At 33.7% G+C, this 24,674-nt stretch overlaps 1 protein-coding gene across 1 annotated transcript in view; it reads right to left on the bottom strand.

The window, feature by feature from the left end:
• TTN (titin) overlaps positions 1-24,674 on the bottom strand; it is a 328,387-nt gene that overhangs the window by 173,972 nt on the left and 129,741 nt on the right. Inside the window, exons 100-126 of the mRNA XM_044669742.1 lie at positions 23,546-23,638; positions 23,117-23,402; positions 21,475-21,652; positions 19,808-19,897; positions 19,444-19,711; positions 19,092-19,352; positions 16,132-16,341; positions 15,968-16,045; positions 15,837-15,863; positions 15,332-15,391; positions 15,115-15,198; positions 13,514-13,591; positions 11,137-11,178; positions 9,736-10,143; positions 8,534-8,596; positions 8,076-8,153; positions 7,839-7,916; positions 7,196-7,279; positions 6,892-6,972; positions 6,138-6,221; positions 5,592-5,675; positions 4,040-4,123; positions 3,784-3,864; positions 3,580-3,662; positions 3,269-3,365; positions 2,890-2,994; positions 230-349 (exon numbers count right to left, since the gene is read on the bottom strand). Coding sequence (XP_044525677.1) covers positions 230-349; positions 2,890-2,994; positions 3,269-3,365; positions 3,580-3,662; positions 3,784-3,864; positions 4,040-4,123; positions 5,592-5,675; positions 6,138-6,221; positions 6,892-6,972; positions 7,196-7,279; positions 7,839-7,916; positions 8,076-8,153; positions 8,534-8,596; positions 9,736-10,143; positions 11,137-11,178; positions 13,514-13,591; positions 15,115-15,198; positions 15,332-15,391; positions 15,837-15,863; positions 15,968-16,045; positions 16,132-16,341; positions 19,092-19,352; positions 19,444-19,711; positions 19,808-19,897; positions 21,475-21,652; positions 23,117-23,402; positions 23,546-23,638 — 3,285 coding nt within the window. The remainder of the gene's footprint in view (positions 1-229; positions 350-2,889; positions 2,995-3,268; positions 3,366-3,579; positions 3,663-3,783; positions 3,865-4,039; positions 4,124-5,591; positions 5,676-6,137; positions 6,222-6,891; positions 6,973-7,195; positions 7,280-7,838; positions 7,917-8,075; positions 8,154-8,533; positions 8,597-9,735; positions 10,144-11,136; positions 11,179-13,513; positions 13,592-15,114; positions 15,199-15,331; positions 15,392-15,836; positions 15,864-15,967; positions 16,046-16,131; positions 16,342-19,091; positions 19,353-19,443; positions 19,712-19,807; positions 19,898-21,474; positions 21,653-23,116; positions 23,403-23,545; positions 23,639-24,674) is intronic.

The following is a 24,674-nucleotide window of genomic DNA, read 5'->3' as shown; positions in this document are numbered from 1 at the left end:
CTCCTTTGTCTTTCACAAAGAGTTTCTCATGCCTTGGTCATGACACAGAACATGAAATTTAACATGAAAAAATCATGGTAATTTGACAAAAACACTGCGCACAAATGGCATCCATAAACTACTTGTTAATTGAAGGTTTTTGGTTGTTGTTTTTTTTAATCTTAATATCCAAACTATAATTTTTTTTAAAGAATCCAGATGTCCTATAATGTTGAAGAAGCATTCATACCTTCATATGATGTAACCTCCACTTGTTCCTCCTCCTCCTCCTCTCTTTCCTCTTCTCTATAAACAGAAATGGATACCGTTTCTTCTTCTCCTGAGTAACCCCATTCTTCCTCTTCTGATACTTAAAGATAAGATTGAATTGGAATGTGACTTTCTCCAACAATATTAATGATATCTGTAAAATGTGTTTATTACAGAACCATGCCTAATGTCTGTTATATTTCTTAGCAGAAAGATCAAAGCACCTTCTCTGGAGTCTAATTCATGGGGTCTAAATTCTAAAAGTCATTATTTTTAAAAGAACTGTCATGGGAGTAGCTGGGTGGCTCAGTGGATTGAGAGCCAGCCCTAAAGATGGGAGGTCGTAGGTTCAAATCTGGCCTCAGACACTTTCTAGCTGTATGACCCTGGGCAAGTCACTTAGCCCCCATTGCCTAGTCCTTAACACTCTTCTGCCTTAGAATCAATACACAGTACTGATTCTAAGACAAAAGGTAAGGGTTAAAAAAATGTTCTGTGGATTAGGACCTAGTATCAATTTAAAGTGATCCTTTCTTCTAAGTCCATTCTATAGAATAGATGGATATAGAAATAAGTAGCAGAGGAATTTAATAATTTGTACAAATGAACATATTTAGAACTAATGTATGACTTCTGTGAAAATATTTTTCTGGGATTAAATAATTATTTTATTTTACACAGAAAATTGGAAATCCATTTTCAGAAAAAAATTAAATTTCCCATTCAGAGTTCTAATTTTTTAAAAAGAGAGAGAAAAAAGGTGCTGCCAAAAATCATTATTTTGGGACACTTTTTTTTATCCAGAAGATTCATCTCTGATGAGGTTCTTCTGTTATGGGAAATATATACATAACTGCATCAAGTGCATATTTGTCACAGACAAGCAGAAATATATACTATAGAGTTTGTGTGTCCTACTGTACCTAGGTACAGCTAATCTGAGTTGAGGAGAAGACACATATATTTGAAGCTGATGTCTATTTGTCTGCAGCAAATTATTTATAGAAGGGAATGACAATATAGATACCTCAGTAGGGAGGAAGAATGAGAGTATTAAAAAAAATGCCCTATGGACAAAATACTTGTTTCCTACATCAACATTCTTTACCCACTCCAAACTCCTATATTTTGCTTTTGGAATGATGGAAGATTAATGGAAACAGGTAGGACTTGTTGTAAGAGCTCTATAACATATAGATAGATATACATCAAAACAAAGATCAAATGGAAGATCTGAAGAAGTATGCCCATATTTACATCTAAAAAGTTTTTGTAAGAAGGAAATCAATGCAATCAGAACAAGAAGAAAGCCACATAATGGGCAAATATTTTCATAAAATATCCTAATGTATCAGTGGTCAAAGGATATGAACAAACAAAAGAACAATTGCAAATTGCCAACAACTATGTGAAAGAATCTGAATCATACTGAGTGAGACAAAACAATTATATTTCTCATTACATACATCAACAGATAGAAGATAAAAACAAGAAATGTTGAAGGGGCTGTGGGAAAACAAATACAGAAACAGACTGCCCAGAGAGCTATCAATTATTTAAACAATTCTAGGAAGCAAGTTGGAATTATTTTATTTTTAATCTTTATTTATTTTATTAATATAATTTATTTCCAAATATTTCAATCTCTCCCAGCAATTTTGAATTATGTGAGGAAAGCCATCAAGCTTTTTATATCCTTTGATTCAATAATCTCTTTCTGATTATACCACATCATATAATCCAAGGAGGTCAATGATGGAAATGCCTCAAAGATGAGAAAATATTCATGGCAGTACTCTTTGTTGTAGCAAAAAAATGGCAACGAAGTGGTGGCCCATTAACTGAGGAAAGGATGAATAAACTATGGTACAAGAATATAACTGAATAATTATTGTGCCATAAGAAATGGTGAATATAAAAAATTCAGATAAACATAGAAAAGACTTGTATGAAGTGATGTAGGACAAACAAAGTAGGACAAATAGAACATGCAAATCACAAGAACAGAAACAACATTAATATAAATTGTAATAACCGTTATTGCTTCAGAGAAGACATACTTCTCTCCCCTAAGTAGAGAGTTGAGGACTTACAGGTGTGGGATGTTTTATAGATAGCCAGATTCGGCATTTTTGTCATTTAATTTTTTCAGAAAAGTATTAGAGTCAGCTCTGACTAGCTCAGGTAGTCCATTGTTAAATTTTCAATGTGACTATTTTACATCTTGGGAACTGGCAAACCATAAAAATCAGAGCTTGACTTACTTTTTTGTTCATTGCCTAGACTTAAGACAGTGATGGAAGAAATATTACTGATGCAGATTAACCTAAAAGTGTGTTGGACATACTATTTTTTTCCTTTTGGAAAGCCAATTAAACATTTACCAGCACACCAATGATTTTGCTGATTTTTTTCTTTATTATGGAGTAGGCATCATTGTGGGAATGCCTTTACTGGAAAGTTATTTTGGTGTAAAAACTGTAAGATATCAATTAAACTTATTACAAAAAAATCAGACTACATACATCAAGTGTAAAAAACAATACTAATTCATAAAAGAAGAAAAGAGAGGTCATTTTAGACAACACAAACAACAAAATCGTTTTCCCCAAACCCTCATTAATATTGCTGTCTATATACCTTCATGATGGGTGACTTCCACTCTGTGGGGAATTGCCATTGATACTTTTTCTTCGGCAAAAAATCTTTTCTCTTCGGTAACAATTTTCTTTGATACCTCAGCCACTTAAAAACACACACACACATGCACATTAAACATGAATTCTGAGAACTTACAACTGTACAACTTAAAGTTTTTCTAGTGTTTTTGTAAGATTTGTTCAGGGACAGAAATTTCACAAAATGTAAAAACAAATAAATAACATATTACACTATGTAGATAGATATACATACAAATAGATGTCCCATACACATAAGAGATTAGTGTTAGAAAAGAAAAAGTTTGAAGACTTAGATTCTAAAAGATTTTGTCTAAATCCTAAGTAAGGATTAATCATACCTTTGGGTGGGGGAACTGCCTTTTCTTTTTTAGGAACAGGGACAATCACTTGAACCTTCTCTTCGGTTACAGCCTTCTTAAGGACTAGGGGTATTTTAAAGATATACAAGTTTAAGAATGAAAACTTCATCTCAACAATGGACAACAAAAATCACAAATCAATTCACAATAGAATCAACACCCAACCTCTGTGTGTGTGTGTGTGTGTATGTATATATACATACACACACACACACACACACACGAACAAAGCACCCTTTAGATTTCAAGAGAGGAAATTTTTTTAAAGTTGAGGGAAAAGATCATGTACCTTTTGTTGGTGGTGCTTCCTCCTTTTTGGGAGGGACAGGTCTCCTTTCTTCAGGAGCCTTCTTTTTCCTTGGCACTTCTGGTTCTTAAAAGATAGTATTTAATTTAGAAATTCTCAGAATGATAAGAGATGATACAAATAGATGTGTTCATTGACTGATGAAGACTTTTCAAAAAAACAGAACTTTTGGGGGAAAAAAGAGTACCTGGTGCTGGTGGAGATTCTTCTCTTTGAGTAATGATGGTTATTTTTTCTTCTGTGACCACTCTCTTATGCACCTCAGGAACTTAAGAAGATATTTGTTTTTAGAATATTATATATGATATTTTGCAACAATCAAATATGAATTTTGTAACAAAGGTAGTCAGAAAAGGCAGAGGAGTATAACTTATTTATGCCAGAAAAACCCCAACAAGAAATATAAGAGATGCCAAAAGATTCCATCAAATGGATCCGTGTACCTTTAGCTGGAGGGGTTTCCTCTCTTTTAACAACAGGAACAGGAATTTCTTCTTCAGGGACATGTCTTTTAGGTGCCTCTGGAACTGCAAAAAGATTCAATAAAAATTGTACTTGGTTAAACTGAGACCAGTTCTCATAAGTACTTAATATAATATAGGCCCTTTAGATAGGGTGGGAATGGTCTCAATTTTGTATGTGTATGTCCAGTGCCTTGACATGTAGGAGTTTAATAAAATGAGCATTGACTGACTGACTGACATGGGAACAAAATCTTAATGAGGTTTGTTAATTCTAGATTCTATTTTCCACACCCTGACAAAAACAACAAGGAAAACCAAACTAAAAACCCGTTCATCTACTGAATTTTAAAGATATTTAGGTAATTCAAAATGGGAAAATGTTAGAAACAGAAGTAATCAGAGATTAGGAATTGATGATAGGCTGTGTGGGATAATGGATGGAGTGACGAACTTGGAGTCAGAAGACCTGAATTTGCTTCTTGCCAGAGGCACTTAAGAGCTGTGAAACCCTGGGTAAATCACTTAATTCCTGTAAGTGGTTTCTTTATCTATAAAATAAGACAACTGGTTTCAACAACTCCTTAAGTTCTAAACCTATGATCTTATAATAGTTCTTTTTGTTTATAAACACACAGATCAGTAGCAACTTTGTTTTATAGTTATCATAAAGAAGACTTTCTGAACTGTTTTTAAAAATTTTAAGACATAAAAAATGGCGTCTGATGACAATAGTAATTTAGATTTTTTTAGAAGACTAAAGCTATCAACACAAATTTTCTTAGCTCTTTTCCTTCACATCCTAACATGTTTTTAAGCCTTTTGTCATATTCTTCCCCTTGCTTTCTGAATAAGAAGTGGTCTTTCTTCTTTCCAAGCTATCCTCTTCTCTCAAATTTTCATTTCTTGTTGGTTTCCTGGTTCTTGCCCTAATCCCCTAATATTCCTTGTATTTAAATGAGTAGACATTAGGATCATTGTCTTTCTGAAGTAATATGTATAAGTATCACTAATGGTTGCTTGCTGAAACTTGTTCATCATTTAGTTAAAGTCAAAATTTGTTAAATTTCAGTTATTAGAGGCCACATCAATCATTGTGAATCCTTCTCAGAATACCTGCTAATGAAGTTGTAATATGCAATAAACTTGAGTGTCAGTGCACATGAAATTTAGTAGACATTTTTCTAAAAGGATATTCTGCGGAGCAGCCAATGTTTCCAATCACATGACACTATTTTTCTCAAAATATTTCTTCTCTGACCAAGATATTGTATTAAACATAAGACAAAATGTTTTGTGTTCCCCCTTTTAAATAAGAAAATTTAGATGCTCTTTAGAAGTGTTAAAGATATCAATAAGATATGAGACTTTTCCAGAAAGATGTATGGACAACAGGCAAAAAAACTAACAATAAGCTGAGCATAAGTGGTATGAAACGAAGAAGGGAAAAAATAAAGGCAAGAAGACAACTTAAGAAGACCAAATAGAATGAAGAGAGTATGATTTGGTCATTTCCATTTAAGCTTTGATATACCTTTAGGTGGTGGAGTCACTTCTTTCTTAGGTGCAGGAGTGGGCTTTTTCTCTTCTGGGACAGGTTTCTTGGGAACCTCAGGCACTTTAAAGATACCATTGTGAAAATGATGATGAGAAACCTAATTCTGGACAGTCTGAGAATATTTTAGAGCACAAACTTTTAAATTAGGTTTTAAGATTTGGAGAGCAGGCTTTTGGTTATTTAACATGCTCCACTTATGATAAAGAACTCTGATTTCTATGACATTGCACATAGGTTATTCCATACAGATATTTGGTTATTTACATTAAACAGACAAAGATTTAGCCAGCATAGAGTTAGACATCTAAAATATTACTGAGACTTATGTCATACATTACAATTATACATGAAGAAGTTTTTTGTAGCGATAATAAAGTGTTTAAATCAGGACTTACAGTGTTGCAGAAATCACAGACGGGTGACAGAAATTAATTTGGTTGTCACACATACAGACAAAGAGAAGTGGAGATAAAAGACAAAACAAATATCTTGTTTTGTTTTTCTCCTTAGCTAGAAGGCTACCTTTAGCTGGTGGGGGCTCCACTTTCTTAGGAACAGGAACTGGTACTTTTTCTTCTGGGACAGGTTTCTTACGTGCCTCAGGGACTTTAAAGAGATGGTGTATTTTGAGAGAATTGTCCATAGATAGTAAGGTTTAGGGGAAACTAGTGAATTTAATGCATATTGCCAAACTTTAAATAAACAGAATCTCGACACTCAATTATTTTATGACTAGCTAAGGTCAATGGGACATATATATATACATATATATATATACATACATATACACACACATATATATATGTATATATGAGGATAGGTATGGTAGAGAGAGGAATTATTAATCTTTTTATATTATTATTGTTATTTGATTATTGGGATTCACCTTTAGCTGGAGGAGCTTCCACTTTCTTAGGAATGGGTACAGGAACCTCTTCCTCAGGAGGAGGTTTCTTGTAAACTTCAGTCACTTGAAAGATAATTTTAGTTATTTTATCTTTTATAGCCTTTATTATTTAGAACCAATGATTAAAATATGTATATGATAATTTAAACATTTGTATATTAGTAATACTTGACTAGATTGAAAAGTGCTTAAGGCAGAAACAGTATGTTTTATTTCTTTTCCCCTCCTAAACCTTAACACTTGGCAACTATTTTTTTTTTTTTTTACCCAAAGTGGGTGCTCAGTACATTCTGATTAGGTAGCCAAACATAATGTTGACACATTCAGACATTTTCAAAAGAGATGAATTTTATACCAAACTGATAATACCTTTAGGTGGGGGCTCAGCTTTTTTCGAAACAGCCACATGCACTTTCTCTTCTATGACAGTTTTCTTGTGTACCTCAGGGACTTTAAAAAGATATAAATTTTAATATCAAAACATCTGAATATTCAAATTGAAATTTTAAAGGATGTTGAAATCAGACAAAGACAAATTTGAGATGAAAATAGGACAGAAATGTACACAAAATATATACATACAAATTCATAGAATACATGTTAAGAAGAAGAGAGAAGAAAGACCATCTAGATGGTTTTATTTTATATCCCCAGTTTCAAATGTGACTTATACCTGTAACTGAAACCTCTTCCTCTGTATGAGAAGCAAAGAACATCTTTTCTTCTGAAATAACCTTCTTTGTGTGCACAGCTGGTACTTTAAAGAGAGTACACATCATATCAGACTTCTTTTGTCCACGATATGACATCATAGCAAACTACATTATTTCTAAGTATTTTAACACAGAAATGAGTTAAATATCTTAAAGCAACAATATAGATACATTATTGCATGATAATATGGACATATATTCAAATCATCTTTTTAAACTATGAGGTACAAACATTTAAGCAGCTCAAACAACCAAATGAATGACATGCAGTTTTTGGCAAATGTTAATTACATGGGGATCATATAGATACAACTTCTTCACATAAAATATGAGACTATTCCAATTTGATTAAGTCATCTTTAGATAAATGAACCAGGATATTGGGGAAAATGTGCTTTGGAATATTGTTACATATTAAAGTTAGAAGACTAAAGAAAATAGAAAATATTGCCATTAATGAAATTACGGATACATGCACTTTAAAATGTACATATATGAAAACATATGTACATTTTTTAGACAAGAGTCCCAAACCTATCATGTATTACATAGCATTAGATATGTAGTGTTTGAAGCTTAGAGCTGAAAGAAAAAGATTTATACCTTTCACTTCAATAACCTCTTCTTGGACTGGCACCCGGGAAGGTTTCTGTGGAACAATCTTCTTGGACACTTCTGGTACTTTAAAAATATGTATGGTTACATTTGTTTGAAGATGAATAGGCCTTTTACATTTAAGAACATCTTAACTTTGATCAATATTTAAGGACTAAGTATCAATAGAAGAAAAGTGTATTTTGTGTACTTGTGACAATAAAAATATTTTTAAAGTGGTGATACCTTTGGTAACTTTGACTTTTTCCTCTTCCATTCTTCGAGTAGTCTTTTCAATTTTTTCAACTACAGGCTTCTTAACAACTGAAGGTATTTTAAAAAATATTTTAATTTAAAAAACTGCAGAACATTTAGATTCTCTTAAAATATCACTTATATATTAAGTATATTGAGAAATTTGGTGTTTTATAAGTTAAATGCCAATGTTTGGTACTTAAATAATTTTAATTTTGTTTTATTTTACATTTTCAAATTTATAATAATGACTATTTTTAACATCTTATTTTTCAGTAGCTAATATAGAAGTAAGAATTCATTTGTCCAAATATTAAATCTTAGTGAAGAAGTTGCATCCATTTGATCACACTAGTGATGTACATGTGCCTTTTCAGTGAAGAGACAAACGAGCTATGATAAAGACTGACTGAATGGAGCTCTTTATATAAATAACTTAAATGTCATACCTTTAGGAAGTGCCACTTCTTTCTTTTCTGGTACTTTTGCTGGAATTTCCTTTTCTATTGATTCTTAATTGAAAAATAAGAAGCAAAAAGAATGATAATGCTTAAACATATAATTTCAAATGGGTTGTACTATAAACTATTACATACCTATATTTTATGACTTTATATGAAAATATTTGATTTTATACTTCATTTACTCAAGTTTCTTTTTTGTGGGGCTTAGTAGTGGTTCCTATTCAATAGGTCATCTATTATTTTGGGGGTAGATCAAACCAAATGTACAGAATGACTTGTGAAAATGAAACCTGACTTGATATATGACCAAAAGCACTGAAATATTTGCCAGCCGGCATTGTGGCTAAAAGATGTAATGCTTCAGTATGAGTTTTATAGAAAATCAGTATTTTCAGCCTAAAATTAAAACATCTCTCCCTACAACCAATCACCCACTGAGTTCTATCTACCTACCCTTCAAGATCCAAGTCAAACTTTCACTTTAATGAAACATTCCTTCATTCTTCCAATGGGATGTGTCTCTTAGCTAAGTGCTAGCTAGAATACTGAATTTGAATTGAGAAAGACTTGAGTTCAAACCCTATCTCAGACACTAACAGTGTTATTCTGGGCAAATCACTTAGCTTCAGTGTGGCTCAGTTTCTTTTCTGTACAATACGGATAATAATAGACCTACCTCCCAGGATTGCTGTGAGTACAAAATAAAATAATATTTGTAAAGTTCTTTGTAAACCCTGAAGAACTTTATAAATGCTATTATAATTACTATCCTTCTCCTGAACTCTTTGAATCCTTTGTTATACTCCTAATTTTATTTTGTATGTTTCTTTGTATGTATCTTATCTTCCTTCTTTAATGATAACCTCAGTGAGTTCAAGGGTACTGACTTACTTGCCTTTATTTCCCCTACTACTGCTAAATGGTAGGCACTCTACAAGTATTCATTTAAAAGTGATAATCTCTGATAGAAAAAAATTTACTTTATATCAAATTGCCTAAAAAAACCCAAAAAGATCTAATTAAATTTGTACCTATTCAATTCACATCAATATTATAATAAACTAAATATAGAAACAAATAATAAACAAATAAATAGTGAGATAACAGTGAGTAGATAATAGTGAATAAAAAAGTGAACTAAATAAAAATGAGGAAAATGGGGGAGAGATGCACAATTGCTCATATACCTTCATAAACTTCTTTTTGTTCATAAATTTGTTTTCTTTCTTCCCAATCTTCTTCTTCGTCATAGTCCACTTCTGCTTCATAGTATTCATGCTCTTCATCAAAATCTTCTTCCCAATCTTCATATCGCTTCTCTTTAACTTTATGAACTTCCTTGGTCTCTTCATACCAGTCTTCTGGCTCTTCATAAACTTCTACATAAGGTCCCTCAGATGGCTCTTCATAAGGTTCCACATCTAATTCGTCATAATGTCCTTCAAAAGATTCAATGTAAACCTCTTTCTTTTCCTCATAGATTGCTTGCTTTGTTTCATGTACAACCTCTTTTTCTTTATGGATTTCTTTCTTTCTGGTTATGGTTGCTATTTTCACTTCTTCAGCCTTTGAGGTGACATCAATCATTTCTGGAACTTAAACAAAAGATTGCTGATGTTGGTATGGGCATTACTCATATCTCCACAGAAAATTATAACCCAATAACAGTAAGTTCATGGTCCACCATACATTTGAGGAATCAAAATTAAATTTCGCTGCTATGTTGCTCTGAATTAAGTGAGGTTTCTATTTCAGCTCAAACTCCTAGCAATTTTGCTTTGTAAGTTCCATAATAAATTTTGAAGAAATCATTTGTTTTAGACAAAATGTAAAATATATGTTTAGGGAACTGACTCACACAGGGAGTAAGCATCAGAGGAGGGTTTTGTATCCGGGTCCTCTGACTCCAGATTAGTCAATACTCTTTCCATTGTATCAGACCGTTCTCTTATTTCTCAGGGATGTCTCTAAGGAAATTAGAATATTCTCTCCCAAATCTTTAAACCTCCAGAATAAACTTATGAGTCAGAAAATTCATATGGGCTATCCTTAACAAAAATACCCTTATAGAAGAGCACAGATTCAGAACTAGCCTAATCATCTACTTTTACTGACAAGGAAATAGACTCAGAGAGGAAATAGCCAATCTATAGTTTGCAAATAGCAAACCTAGGTGTTAAAGCCAAGTCAGTTTCTACTATATTACACCACCTCAGCTATTCTTTAGAATGAAGTGAGCAAAATCATTAATATTGCCATGAAGTCCACTACCTAGTACTTGGTGAGCTTGCTATTTTCTTTTCACTTGGCCTTCTCTAGTTACTTTTAGGTTCTGAACCAAGGGTTGTTGCTGCTCTATATGTGGATCCCCAACATTTAGCCCAGTGAATGGCCATCAATAGCTTATTGAATGTTGCTGAAGGCTTATTTTTCATACGTTTGTATGTACCTATGTAATAAGAAACTGATAACATGAAAACTATCCTAAATCTTAAAAAGAGATAAGGAAAACATCTGAAGTGTGCAAAAAGCAAGTAACAAATCTACTAGAAATGCATGATTCAATAATGTACATATATTTTATTTACCTTTTGCTGGAACCAGTACAGTTGGGGGTGAGGGCTTCTTAACTTCTGGAACTTCAAAAAAATACACATATTCAGTTTCATAGTCTTCCTTCACTATACAAGTAAAATTCTGACTAATTATGCATGCATTTTCCATTCAAGTTAGCTATACGTATAATATTACAATACATGTATATATGATAGCATAATATATGTATGCATTTTCAATACTCAGGGCTGCTTTACTGGAATCCTGTCATAACCAAGAACTAGACTATAGTCATTAGAAGAAATATTTCACATTTGAGAAGAGTAAGAGATTCAATGATATTTGTCTCTAATAAAAGCCTGAATAACTCAAATTTATTTTCCAGTAATGTTAATATAATCAGTTCAAGATTACTCAGAGGTTTGTCTTTTCTGGGGGTGTATTTTCTGTGCTATTTGATCTGCCTCTTCCCCCTTCAAGCTGTTCAGAATTTATAAGACCAAGGCACCAAGAGAAAAGTCTGTGTGAATAGCTTTTGGTCTTGCTTTTCTTTTCCCTTTGGAAACTGATCTGGTATGAATTCCATAGGAAAGATGTGCGATTGTTTTACATTGTTTTTCTTCTCGTTTCACTAGAGCAATAAGTCCCTGTCAGTAGTTTAAACATACTAGCATTGTTCATTTTGCATCAAGGCAATCCTTTTACTCTTCCCTACTTGATTCTCTATAAACACTTTCCATTTAGAAACTTTCTGTGTTCTTCTCAGATCATTTCAGCAGACAACTTTGTCTTGCTTCAAAGAGCACTGAAAAAAAGTCTCCCCCATTCTATATCTCAAAACATTTTGACATCATTTCCTATCTCTTCTTCTTTGCTACACTCTTTGAAGATGAGGTGGCCCTTTTCTTCACTGCCAGACTCCTTGGACTACTTGGACCTTTGATGCTATTCCCTCCAGTCTTTTGAGGCAAATAATCCGAACCCTTCTTTATAACCTTAAATCTCTTCCTACTCTTCCTGCTCTTAATGCTTCATCTGTCTCACCTACAGGCATGTCTAGGCCTCTCTCATTCCAAAAAAAAATCTATAGTTGGCCCTATTCTCTCAAGTTAGTCCTCTTTCTCTCTAAATCTAAAGTTTTTTCTTCCAAACTAAAAACTCCACTTTGTTTCTTATCATTCTTTCACAATTCCATATAATCTTGTTTCCAAATTTCATCACTCAACCCAAACTGCTCTCTTCAAATTTACAAATGTTCTCCAAATTTCCAAATTTTGTGACCTTTATCATTTTCATTCTTCTTTTTTAAACCCTTACTTTCTATCTTAGAATCAATACTATGTAAAGCTGGAAAATGTCTGAGGCCAGGTTTGAAGGCTGGACCTCCTGTCTCTATGTCTGGCTCTCATCCAATGAGCCACCCAGCTGCCCCCAGGTCTCACTCTTCTTGACCTCTTTGTAATATATAATAATGTTGACCACTACATCCTGAAGTCTCTATTTTCTGGCCTTATTTTACATGACTTCCTGTCTTGGTTTTCTTCTTCTCTATCTTGCTTTTCCTTCTCAATTTCCTTTAATGGATCAACATCCATGTCTCACTTTGTAACCATGGTTCTCTCTTAAAAAATTTTTTTAACCTCTTACTTTCCACTTTAGAATCAATACTTTGTATTGGTTCCAAGGCAGAAGAGCAGTAAGGGCTAGGCAATAGGGGTTAAGTGACTTTCCTGGGCTCACACAGCTAGGAAGTTTCTGAGGCCAGATTTGAACCTAGGACCTCTTGTTTCTAGATGTGGCTCTCTCCAATGAGCCATCTAGCTGCCCTATGGTTCTCTTTTAGTGTTCTTGTCTGGGCCCTCTCTTCTCTCTCTATTAGCCACTGGTTATTTCATTAGTTCTTATGAGTTTATGCAGATGACTCCTAAATCTTCGTATTGAATCTTACTCTTTCTCCTGAACTCCAGTCCTGAAACTATCAGTTGCTCACTGATCATCTCCGCTGGATGTCCTACAATTAGCTCAAATTCAAAATGTTTCAAACATAATGCTTTACCCAGCAATTAAGATCTGGTTAACACCTTGTTAGCCTTCAAGGTCAATGCAGCTAAGCACACTTTAGATTGCCTCTGGATTCCTTATAGATCTTAGCTATAGGCAGGGTAGAAGGAAGAGAATTGGTGTAAAGCAGGGGGATGGGGAAAAAAGGAGCTGGAAGAAGAAAGAAGATAGAAGAAAGGGATAGAAGGCAGAATAAAAGGGATGAAAATCATTCTTTGCATAAGATGACTAATAGTAATTCCCTGCCAATAATTTCTTTGGGTGCTCTTCTTCCCTCTTCACGATCCATTTTAGACTTTGAGTACAAATACAGTTTTGTAAAAACTGAATGTCAGGTTGTCAGTGTACCTTTAGGTGGTGGTGGTGCCTCTTCCTTAGGCTTTGGTACAACTTTTTTGGCATCTTTCTTCACAGCCTTTTTGGTCACTGGAAAGAAGACAGGACAGTATATTACTAATCAAAAGAATGGTCTTAGGAAATGGATCAAAGCGATATGTAGTACCAGTGACTTGTGCAAAGTAGTTGCAAAATCAGTATCTGATGAATAAAATACATGGCCACTAGAGGGCTCAAGTTCTTATATATCCTGACAATTCTTATTGAATTCTCTTAGGCTCAAGAGCAAAGAGCTAACTTAGAGATCATCTGGCATAATCTTCTCATTTTACAAATAAAAATGGAGGCTCCAAAAGGGGAAGGAATTTGCCTGAGGTAACAGCGCTAGAAAGCAGCAGAGCTGGGCTCAAATCCAAGTATCCTGACTCTAAATTCAATGTCCTTATTCTGATCAAGTATACTTTCTTATATTTGTTTTCAGCAGGTTATAATGGATGAGTTATCATCAATAATTTGTACTTTCCAATTTGGAACTGAGAAGAGTCTTAATGCTCATATAGTTTGATCCAGCAGTCCCCATTTCTGGCCATATACCAACACACACACACACACCCTGTACATACATTTATACATACATACATACCTACATACACACACACATGCTGTATGTAAGTACATAAAGTTTTTGTATATATGGGCATATAGATTACATAATATGCATATAAAAATATACACACACATATAAGAAATTTATAATAACCCTAAGACTTAAAAAGATATAAGAAAAACATTCTAGATATAGGCACACACATTATATGAACATATATATAAACATATTACAGATATCTATGATCTATGTGTATGTGTATATGTAAGAATGTCTGGCATGGCCTTCAAAGTCAGTTGCCCTTTTTGGACTTCTCTGGGGATATTTATTAAAATCTAATTTCCTGGGAGCAGCTGGACATCTCAGTGGATTGAGAGCCAGGCCTAGAGATAGGAGGTCCTAGGTTTGAATCTGGCCTCAGATTCTTCCTAGCTGTGTGACCCTGGGCAAGTCACTTAAATTCCTTTTACTAGCCCTTACCACTCTTCTTCCTTGGAACCAATACACAGCATTCATTCTAAGACAGAAGGTAAAGGGTTTTTTGTTTTTTTTTTGCTTTTTTGTTAAAAAAAAACAAACCCCTAATTTCCTGATTAATTAATTTGAGAATTACATCAGGTGTTATCTCTATACATAGGTCAGAGTCACCTGGGACTCTATTTTCTGGTTGCCCAACCTTTCCAAACTACTCTCAAAATCCATCATAAATGTATATTTAATCAGGATCCTTTCAAGGAAGGAGGCTGCAGTGTGGCAGGGGACCAGGGCCTGGGCTCTCCAAATGCTGCCCTGCCTCCTCTTCTAGAGAGAAAGGATTGACATGAATGGGTTCCTTGCAAAGATAGTTTATTCTGCTGATACTACTGCATGTCATAACTGAGAAATAAATTACATTTTGGAAGGCATATGAACTATTTGAGAATTATAGCAAGAAAATATCTAGGGGCAAACAGCATCTTAAAGTTCAATTCTATTCTGTGACCTTCAGGTTAAAAATATATGATACCTTCGACACGTTTTCCTGGTGGTTTCTTTTCTTCTGGTGATGGTACAGAAACAAGAAGAGGAAGAGCTGCAATTGGAGGCATTTCTAAAGAAAATACAAGCCATCATTAATACAGTTCTTTCAGTTTCCTAACTCATCTTTGCCTTTTAGAATCTCTAGCTACCTTTAAGGTCTAGCTAGGCTACATACAAATATGATGGTGAATAAGTCATCTCACCTTCTGGTGGGACTGCTCTGATAGGCATAGTCGGGATGGGAACTCTAGAGTCAGGGATATCTGAGAAAGGAAATTGTATTTATATGTATTATAAAACAGATACTGCAATGATATAATTGAGATTATATCTGATCACCAGTGGCTTTCAAATAGCAGAGCCTAAAGTTTGAAACAAACACTTTTACAGTATGACTATTGCCTGCAAAAACATGCACCATTTTATTTACTGTCGAAATATTTATCTGTTGATATAACATCTAGAATCTAGGATAATCTTAGATCATGGGAAGCTGCTACTGTACTTTGTTTTTCAAACTCTCAAGTTTATATATTTGTATTTTTATAATAGGAAAACACTCAGAAGCATTGTAAAAAGGCACATTTTTCTAATACTTCAGAATTGAGAAATAAAAATATCTAGGCATTTGAGTTAGATTTACATCATTTTAAAAAAATACACGAAAATATAATTTTCAAAATTTACTTTTTGACAGTTTTTACTTACCAGGTGGCTTCAATTCCAGTTTAATTTCTACAAGAAAGATATAGATTGCATTTAGAATTGTGTGATGCTATATGACATGATATTGTTTCAAATACTGCAATTTGGATGAGATGTTGAGACTATTTCCTGACCTTTGGTTGTTAAGTAAAGCTCTGCAGTGCTTCTAGCTTCTCCTCTTGGCTCTAAGCGAGCAATTACGGAATAGACACCTAAGGAAAAGAATCATCTTGTTACTTGTTTTCTGCTGTTGTGACAATTTGCAATCAATATATGTACTGGGAAACTGTCAAATCACCTTCATCATCTGGAGTGACATTGTGGATGGTCATATAATGGCAACGACCATCATTCCTAAAGTTGTATTTTTGACTTTCGATGAGTTCTGTTGGCCCTTTGTACCAGGTTACAATGGCATCATCAAAGGACACTTCACATTCAAAGGTTGCGGACTGATGTTCACTGACCACAATATTCTGGATGCGTCTTGTGAATTGAATAGGCTCAGCTGTTTAAAAGAAAAAAAAAAACAAAGGTTAGTCACAATTACATTTTTCCTCAGCATATATATATATATATACATTTTCCCAATATTTTAACAAGAAAATGGTTAAAACCAAAGATAAAATTTTTTCCTTCCTCCATTTTCCTGTTTCCATCTGACTAAAATAACATTAGAATACTTATGATCCTTTCCATAATATCTATGTTAGAAAATATCACCATAGGCCTTAGGAGAAGATGAAGATAATAATATGGAGAATTCTGGTACTTGAGGGAGTCAAAAAATTTCAAAAAATATTCCAAAACAAAGAATTCAGTAAAAAGGAAAATGCCAAAATGTATGTGATCTGATTTACACCTTCACATGAATTGTTGAAGAATTGTCATTTTTCCCCATTTAGGACTGAGAAATTGTTCTGAAATAACATGTATAATGCACAAAGTTCCCTCTCACACTATTTAAATAATTAGAGAGATCAGATGGTGTTCATTTTGTATTTAAGACTAAACGTTTAGAGGATAGGCAGCTCTAAGTGAGAACCTGCAAGAGGAGAAGGCTATTAGTATAGAAGTCAAGGCTGTGTCTTAGGAGAGTTGGCTAGAAAAGGGTATTCTGTCAATTTTGTGTTTGGGAATTGAGAGTTTAAACACAGAGCAGGGTTTCAAGTCTTCAATAATTATACATGCTCTGGGTAGCTTTTTTTGTGATGTATTATTCAAAGTTACTAGAAAGTTTCCATTAAAGATGGTGGATAGTACAGTGCCTACAATTAGAACTTAAAATCTAAATTGCTTGAATACTTTGGATTTTATATTCAGCAAGGCACTGTTAAATATTATATGGTTAATTGTCCAAATGAGTGAATCATGTATCTGATGGCAGGTGGGGGAGAGAAAGAAGGGAGAAAGAAATCAGCATATAGTTCTAAGAACTTAATCGTTGTAATAATAATTGTGAACATTTATATAGCACTTACTATGTTCCAGGCACTTTGACTATGCTAAGTATTTTACAATTATTATCTTATTTAATATTTATGCAACTCTAGGAGGTAGGTGCTATTATTTCCCCCATTTTACAGATAAGGAAACTGAAATAGGCAGAGACTAAGTGACTTGCCCAGGGTAACCCAGCTAGTAATATCTGAAGCCAGATTTGAACTCTTTCTGACCCCAGTCCCAGCACTCTATTCATTGTGCCACCTACTTGCAAATGAAATAGTACATTTGATAGCATTCATAGATGGTGTATTTAATTTTTATATATTTTAAAATTACAGCAATTTATATAGTGAACTCTCCATAACCCCAAACTTTGAAAAATCCATGTATCTCAAATAATATCCTTAAAAAGGAATAATACAAAAAAATCACTAACAAAAATTAACAGGACATATTTGTTTCTCAAAATTAACTCAAAAAGTTAAAAATGAGAACATAGACTTTAAGTGAAATAATAATTTTTGAAAGTAACTGCTTGTCCTAACAGAATTCTGGGCAATATATGCTTAGATATGACTGTTCCTTCGACTTGTAAAATTTATGTTGACTGGAAATAAAGTCTTCGCGTTAATGTGCAGGCTATTTACAAACTTGTAGTCAAATGGTTAAAGATTGTTATCTCACCCATATCTATTTTACAAGCATAATGGAGGCAAGATTTTAGATTGAAAGGAACCTTTCCTGCTGTTTAATTCAATGTACTGCACCATACAGGAATCCTTCTAACTCATCTCTGAGAGTTGGTTATCCAATTTTGACTTAAATATCTCCGCTGAGAGGGAGCTCACACACTCTTAAATAAAACAATGTTTGTAAGGCATTTCGAAAACATTTAAGTTCTTTATAGTTGTTAGATAAAAAGTATCTAGAAGGCAATCTTTTCTGTCTGGTGTCAATTCTGTGTTAGAAAATCAATGTAAATTGAACTGAAATCTGCCTCGTTGTATGCAGTTCATCAAAAATAAAAATCCTTGAAGAGGCAGAAGGAGGGGCAGTTCAGTGGCACAGGGAATAGAGAGAACCAGGCATAGAGATGGAAGGTTCTGGGTTCAAATGTGTCCTCAAAAAATTCCTAATTGTGTGAACCTGGGCAAGTCACTTAACCCCCATTGTCTAGCCTTTACCACTCTTGTGTCTTGCAATAGATATTTAGTATTGATTCTAAGACAGAAGGAAATAGTTTTTAAGAAAAGAAGAAGAAAGGCAGAAGAAAAAGTAGGGATTACTTTCATATATGGATTGAACTGAATGGCCACTGAAGATCCTTCCAATGTTCCAATGATTCACAAAATTCTGTGAATTCCAAAATATTTTGTTCATATTCAGGAGCATGCTGGAATTGATCTTGAAAACTGATTGCTAATATTTTCAGTATGACCATTTATACCTTGGAAATTGGTGATCCCTATAACTCAAGACTTGATTTATTGTTCTGTTAATTGTCTAGACTTGAGAAAATGATGGAGAAAATGTTAATTCATATTAAACTTAAAATTGTGTAACAGATCTTTTTTCCCTGTAAAACTAGTTGTTAAATATTTATTAGCACAGTCCTGATCATATTTTTCCTTGAATAAGCTATCTGAAATTTAAAAAGATATGTGAAACTCTGGACAAGCAACTACCTATGTAAATCCATATCATTAATAATCGAAAATCAACTTTTCCTATTTTCTACATAGGCAGAAGTGTCCTATATTGGTCACTGGTCTACATAAGATTTCTTCAAAATATACAATTTCAAATACCAACCTTCGATTTTTAGATCTGCAGATGTTTCAAGACCTTCATATTTGCAAGTATACCGGCCCTGGTCTTCTGCTCTAACATCTGCAATGGACAGTTTATGGACTTTGTGCTCCACTTCAGTTTTATATCTAGGTTGGGGTTTGAGAATCTTTCCATTTCTGAACCACTCAGATTTAACATTTGGCACGGAGAACTGACAAGTCATTGTGCAGGTCTGACCTTCTTTTAAGGTAACATCTTGAAGATGCCTCTCCCAAGCGGGTTCTGTTAGATATAAAAAGAGTTTTATTAGATGTCATATTGATGCATTCAATGAAAAATTGATTCTGTATTTTTTTAAACTGTATCTACTTACCAATTACAGTTAGCTTTGCACTTGCAATGTGTGGACCACAAACCAACCTATAATTGCCTTGATCTTTAAGTTGACAGTCTTTGACTGTAAGTATATGCCGATCACCTTCAATGCTTATTTCATACTTAGGACTGGATTCCAATTTTTCGGTGCCTTTGTACCAAGAGAGCTTGATTTCTGGATAATTTATTTTAATGTCAATTTCAAAGACAGCATCACTGTCTTTCAAAACAGTCTGATTTTCAATATCCTTGATGAGAGTGACAGGCTGAAGGCAAAGAAGATTTAAATAGACCATTAGTCTTCCTTCAGAGTCTCCAGCATTCAACCATGTTTGCATTAAGTTATTTAATTTATTTATTACCTCAGTCTGTGACAATCTTTGCTGGATAAATGCTACTAATTCTTCAAATTCCTTTTCATCTTTTTCAGACTTCTCTATTTCTTCAATTTCCTAAAAAAATCAAAGTATTATACATGAAAGAAAATAATCAAATGATGACTTCATTTTCTTCAACTTCTATACTTTATGCCCTTTATTAAGGTCCTATAGTTTTAATTACAATGCCAATCTACATTTCTATTGCCTCTTATATATATTATCTCACTCCATCCTTCCCACAACCAAATGAGGTAGGTGCCACAGATATTACTTGCCCTATATTATAAATGGGGAAACTTGAGGCTCAGGACACATAGTTAATAAGTATCTAGGCAGGATTTGAACCTAGCTCTTCTTGACTCCAAGTTCACTGCCTTCTCCAATATGCTATCCTGTTTCTCTGTAGAAATCTCTGTAGTAACAGTAACGTTTTACCATTAAAGATTCAATAGAATGAATTGAATTGTTTGGCTAAAAATTTCAATACAATTTTCTCTTGGTTTTAAATGACCTTGACAGGCACATCAAAACTCAACCAATATCTCTGATAGAATTTTGCTTGATATTTTACTATAACTAATGGATAAGACTACCAAATTTATGACTATTTTATGTTTTTTATCATGTTCATTATTTTGTGTTATTGACTGTGATACTAAATTGGGTGGCAGAGAGGATAGAGTGCTGGGCCTGGAATCAGGAAGGTCAAGTCTTCTTGACTTGGCCTTAGACACTTACTAGTTGTGTAACCCTGAGCAAGTCACTTAACCCTGTTTGCCTTGATTTTCTCATCTGCCAAATGTGCTAGAAAAGGAAATGGCAAACTGCTCTAGTATCTTTGCCAAGAAAATACCAAACTGGATCACAAGAATCAGACACAACTGAAATGAGCTGTTGGCATCCTGTCAAGAGATCGCTGGGGTTGGGGGTGGCATTTGAAGAAAAAGCCCTAAAGGACTTGAAAGCCAAAGTCAAGTCTAAGAAATTCTGAAGAGTTAGATTGGAGTATCATTAAATCTTACAAAGGTTTAATGGAATTAGCAAGGTGCAATTGATAGGGCATTAGTCTTGGACTCAGGAAGCCCTTGGTTCAAATGCCCCCTAAGAAACTAACTACATGAGTATGTGATGGTGGTGGTGGAGGGGAATCTCTCTTTACTCTTTCTCAGTTTCCTTACTTATAAAATGAGAAAGCTTTAAGGTCCTTCTAACTCTGAATTTATGATCCTGTGAATGAGGAAGAACTATTCCCTATTTCACCAGGCTGGAGGAGTGGTGGGCAGGTCAATTGCAACTCACTCCTTTCCCATGCCTTAGTAGGTGCATTTCATGTGCTATTGTGGCACTCCTCCCACCTCACCCCTCAAAAATAATCATCACTAGTTAAACTTCTTTCTCTAGTTAGTCAGTCTGGTCTGCTGTTGCACTCAAAACTTCACCACCTTGGTAGGACCTGCCAGACTTTGGGCTTTGCCTGGATAGCCTTTGAGAATCCAGAGCTTTCTCTCTGTACGTTATAAGGTATCAGAGTACTTTTGGTAGAGGAATATTCAGCAAAACTCTGATCATTCGAACCCCATGGTATACATATTTTGATTAGGTTTTATCTATGTGTTGTTTTTTTTCCCCCTCAACAGAAGAGAACTTACCAGTCTGTGTGTTTCTTCTTGTTGGCTTTGCTTTAACAATTCAAAGGCTTGAAGTAGGCCCCGGAAATCTGTAATTCCATACATACGGGCATATTTTTCATATTCCTTAGGATCAACATTTTTGAGAAGTTCCATGATATCAATAGCCTCCTCTTCTCCTTTCTCTTGGATTGGAGTCCTAAATGATAAAAGGAAGTTGGTGTTAAAGGTAAAATGTCTAGCTTCCATTTGTTCTCTTTTTCTTCAATAATGAATGATGTAATAAAGAGTTTACATCATAAACATTTAGAAAAAAATTTATTCTACTGAAAATACTAATATGTTTAAAGTAAGAGGAAATAGGATTTGAAAACTGTCATACCAAGATGTATTTTTATCACAAAAGATAAAATCTTCAATCTGGTAAAATCTAGAATAAAAATTGACCACATCATTTAAATGTAGGAAAAGAAAATAGAAGCTTCTTTGAAATGTAGACTTGCATTACTATGTGTGTGTGTATATACATTTATACAAGCATACTCAAACTTGGCAGACTTCGTTGAGTATATTTAAATATGTATTTGTTTGTAGGTATACGTGGAAAACCAAAGAAATTTATAGAAATTGCTCCAATGTGAATTATAATTAAACCACTCCAACTTAGATAAGTATATAATAAATTTTGGGCTCCAAAAGGAAAATATTCTTGAAAAATATTAAATGAGAATTTCTCAAAAATGTTGGAAAAAATCTTAAAGATGTACGGCAATTAAATGTTGAATACCTAAATATTTGGGATAGTTGAGATTGAAAAATTAGGATGAGATTTTCCAAGTCTAAGAAATAAAATCAAGGGAAATGGCTGAAAGCAGAAGATAATTAATATCTTAGGGGGAAAAGCATTATGTCATAAAAACAAATAATGATGACTTTTCACAGATTCTTCCAAAGATAATTTAATCCTTCTAGTATTTCAATTAATCCATGATTTCATCAATGTGTATTGTCTCTCCAACAATACAGATTTTCATACTATAAGAAAAAAAAATCACAATCATGGAAAATTGTCTGATTTGATGATGAGCTTTTCTTAACCTAGCTAGTCCTTAGGCCATAATCATATAGTCCATTGCTGGTTTGTGGCTAGACTAAAGGTCTTCAATATGACCTGTATAAATTGTATATTATATTGTATACATTGTATAACATATTGCATAAATTGTGCTATATTTACAATGTTATATTTTGTGTTGTAGAATCCAGGATCTTCTCTCTACTACACAATGAGGCATTAGAGTAGGACTTTGAGCAAGCAGCCAAAGACGTATCAGTTTAGCATAAATAGTCATTGTTAGTTGTTTGTCTTTAATAAATTTGATCTGAATAAACTATCATTTTCCTTATAAATGTTATAGTCCCATTGGAATTTTGCTATGCTCTCTCTCTTCTTTTGTCAGTATTTAAATATATATGCTTAAGTATATATATATATATTTATATTAATTACTTATTTAACAGACAAAGAAGTATGTTGGCTATCAATTTATCCTATCTCTCTTAAATCCTTAAGGGTAAGGATCATAAATCTCTTTAATAACTATAATCAGAACAGAAATTAACTTTTATTTTTTATCCTGACAGTGAACATGCTTATACTCACCTTTTCAGCATCGCCCTAAGATCGCCTTCAATTTTCTCTTGTTTTTTCCTTTCATCCACCTGTAGATTAACATTACTTTCAATTTCGCCATGTTTATTGGATGCTACACATCTATATAATCCAGAATCAGTTTTTGTAGTATCCCTAATTTCCAATTTTGCTTCATCGCCTTTCTGTTGAATAAAGACACGGCCTCCTTGGTTCAGCTGTCTCCATTTTCCTTTTGTCCATTTAACATTAGGTATTGGATCGCCTCCAACTTTAGCAATGAATGTTGCTGTGGTTTCTGACAAATAACAAAAAATGAGTGAGTTGTTGGGTTTCCCGAAATGTACCTGTTCCTCTTAAAATAAAATTATGTATGGTATTTGCTTCATAAGAACAAGCATTTATGGATGGAAAGATGTAGAGTTTTGATCCAAAACTTACTTTCTATGACTCTGATACTCTGGGGTTCTGACACAAAGAAGAGTTTTCCCTCTACGGCTGCTTTCTTAGCTGTTGGTACAGAAACTGGCTTATCTGCAAGACAAATTTTAATGTTATAGTTTCCTAGGAGCAATATGTATTTTTTTCTTCATTTGAATAAGCTCTAATAGCAAGATAAGTTTACCTGGCATCATATATTTATGTATTTAAGATTGATAAATACACATTATTTCTCTCCATATCAATATACATATTTAAACACATATAAATGAAATGAATCATGGAAGATTTTATAGAAAATTTACATTGGTTTCATAGATCTAGGTCGGCACACATACCAAACCAGGAAATTAAACTAGTCATATCACATCTTACATAACTATGTTTCTCTAGAAATGTACTCCCAGAATCACTTCATAGGTAAGGCCATTCAATTATTAGATCCTTTAAATGCTTCACTAACTAACCATGATGCAATAGATAGGTCATTGGGACTTGGAAATCATTAAGACAAGTTCAAAACTTATTTCAGACACTGAGTAGCCATGTGACCCTGGGCAACTTGTCTCACTTTCCTCATTTATAAAAAGTCAGTTTCCATGGCTTTGAAGGTTCCTTCCGATGCTAAAACTCCTTCTTACTCACTTTTGGGTTAATTTGGCTTTTTAATAAATAATATTATAGTAAGACTTCCATATTTTGAGATTTTAACTATATTAGACCTTATTTCCTATCAACTACCTCTCAATTCTGGGCTTTTTCAATGATTGTTTCTTGTGCCTGATACTCTCTTCCTCTTTATCTTCACCTCCTGACTTCCCTGACTTTCTTCAAATCCTAGTTAAAATCTCATTTTTTTTACAAAAAGCCTTTCTAGAGTCTATTTAATGCTAGTCACTTCCTTATGTTGACTATCTCCTAATTATGCTCTCTATATTGTGTCTTTGTACTTAGTTCTTTGCCTACTATCTCCTTCATGAAGCTCTGAACTTCCTGAGAACAGTGGCTTGGATTTTTGTTTGGTTTTTTCTTTTCTTTGTATCTCCAGGGTTTAGCACAGTGCTTGACACATAGTAGATGTTTAATAAATGTTTGCATGCTGACCAACATACCTAAGAGAAAGTAATAA

The sequence above is a fragment of the Gracilinanus agilis genome, chromosome 3 (assembly GCF_016433145.1).
Source record: "Gracilinanus agilis isolate LMUSP501 chromosome 3, AgileGrace, whole genome shotgun sequence".
NCBI classification, from domain to species: Eukaryota; Metazoa; Chordata; class Mammalia; order Didelphimorphia; family Didelphidae; genus Gracilinanus; species Gracilinanus agilis.
The sequence above is the reverse complement of the archived record's forward strand: the minus strand, read 5'-3'. Positions and strand labels throughout refer to the sequence as shown.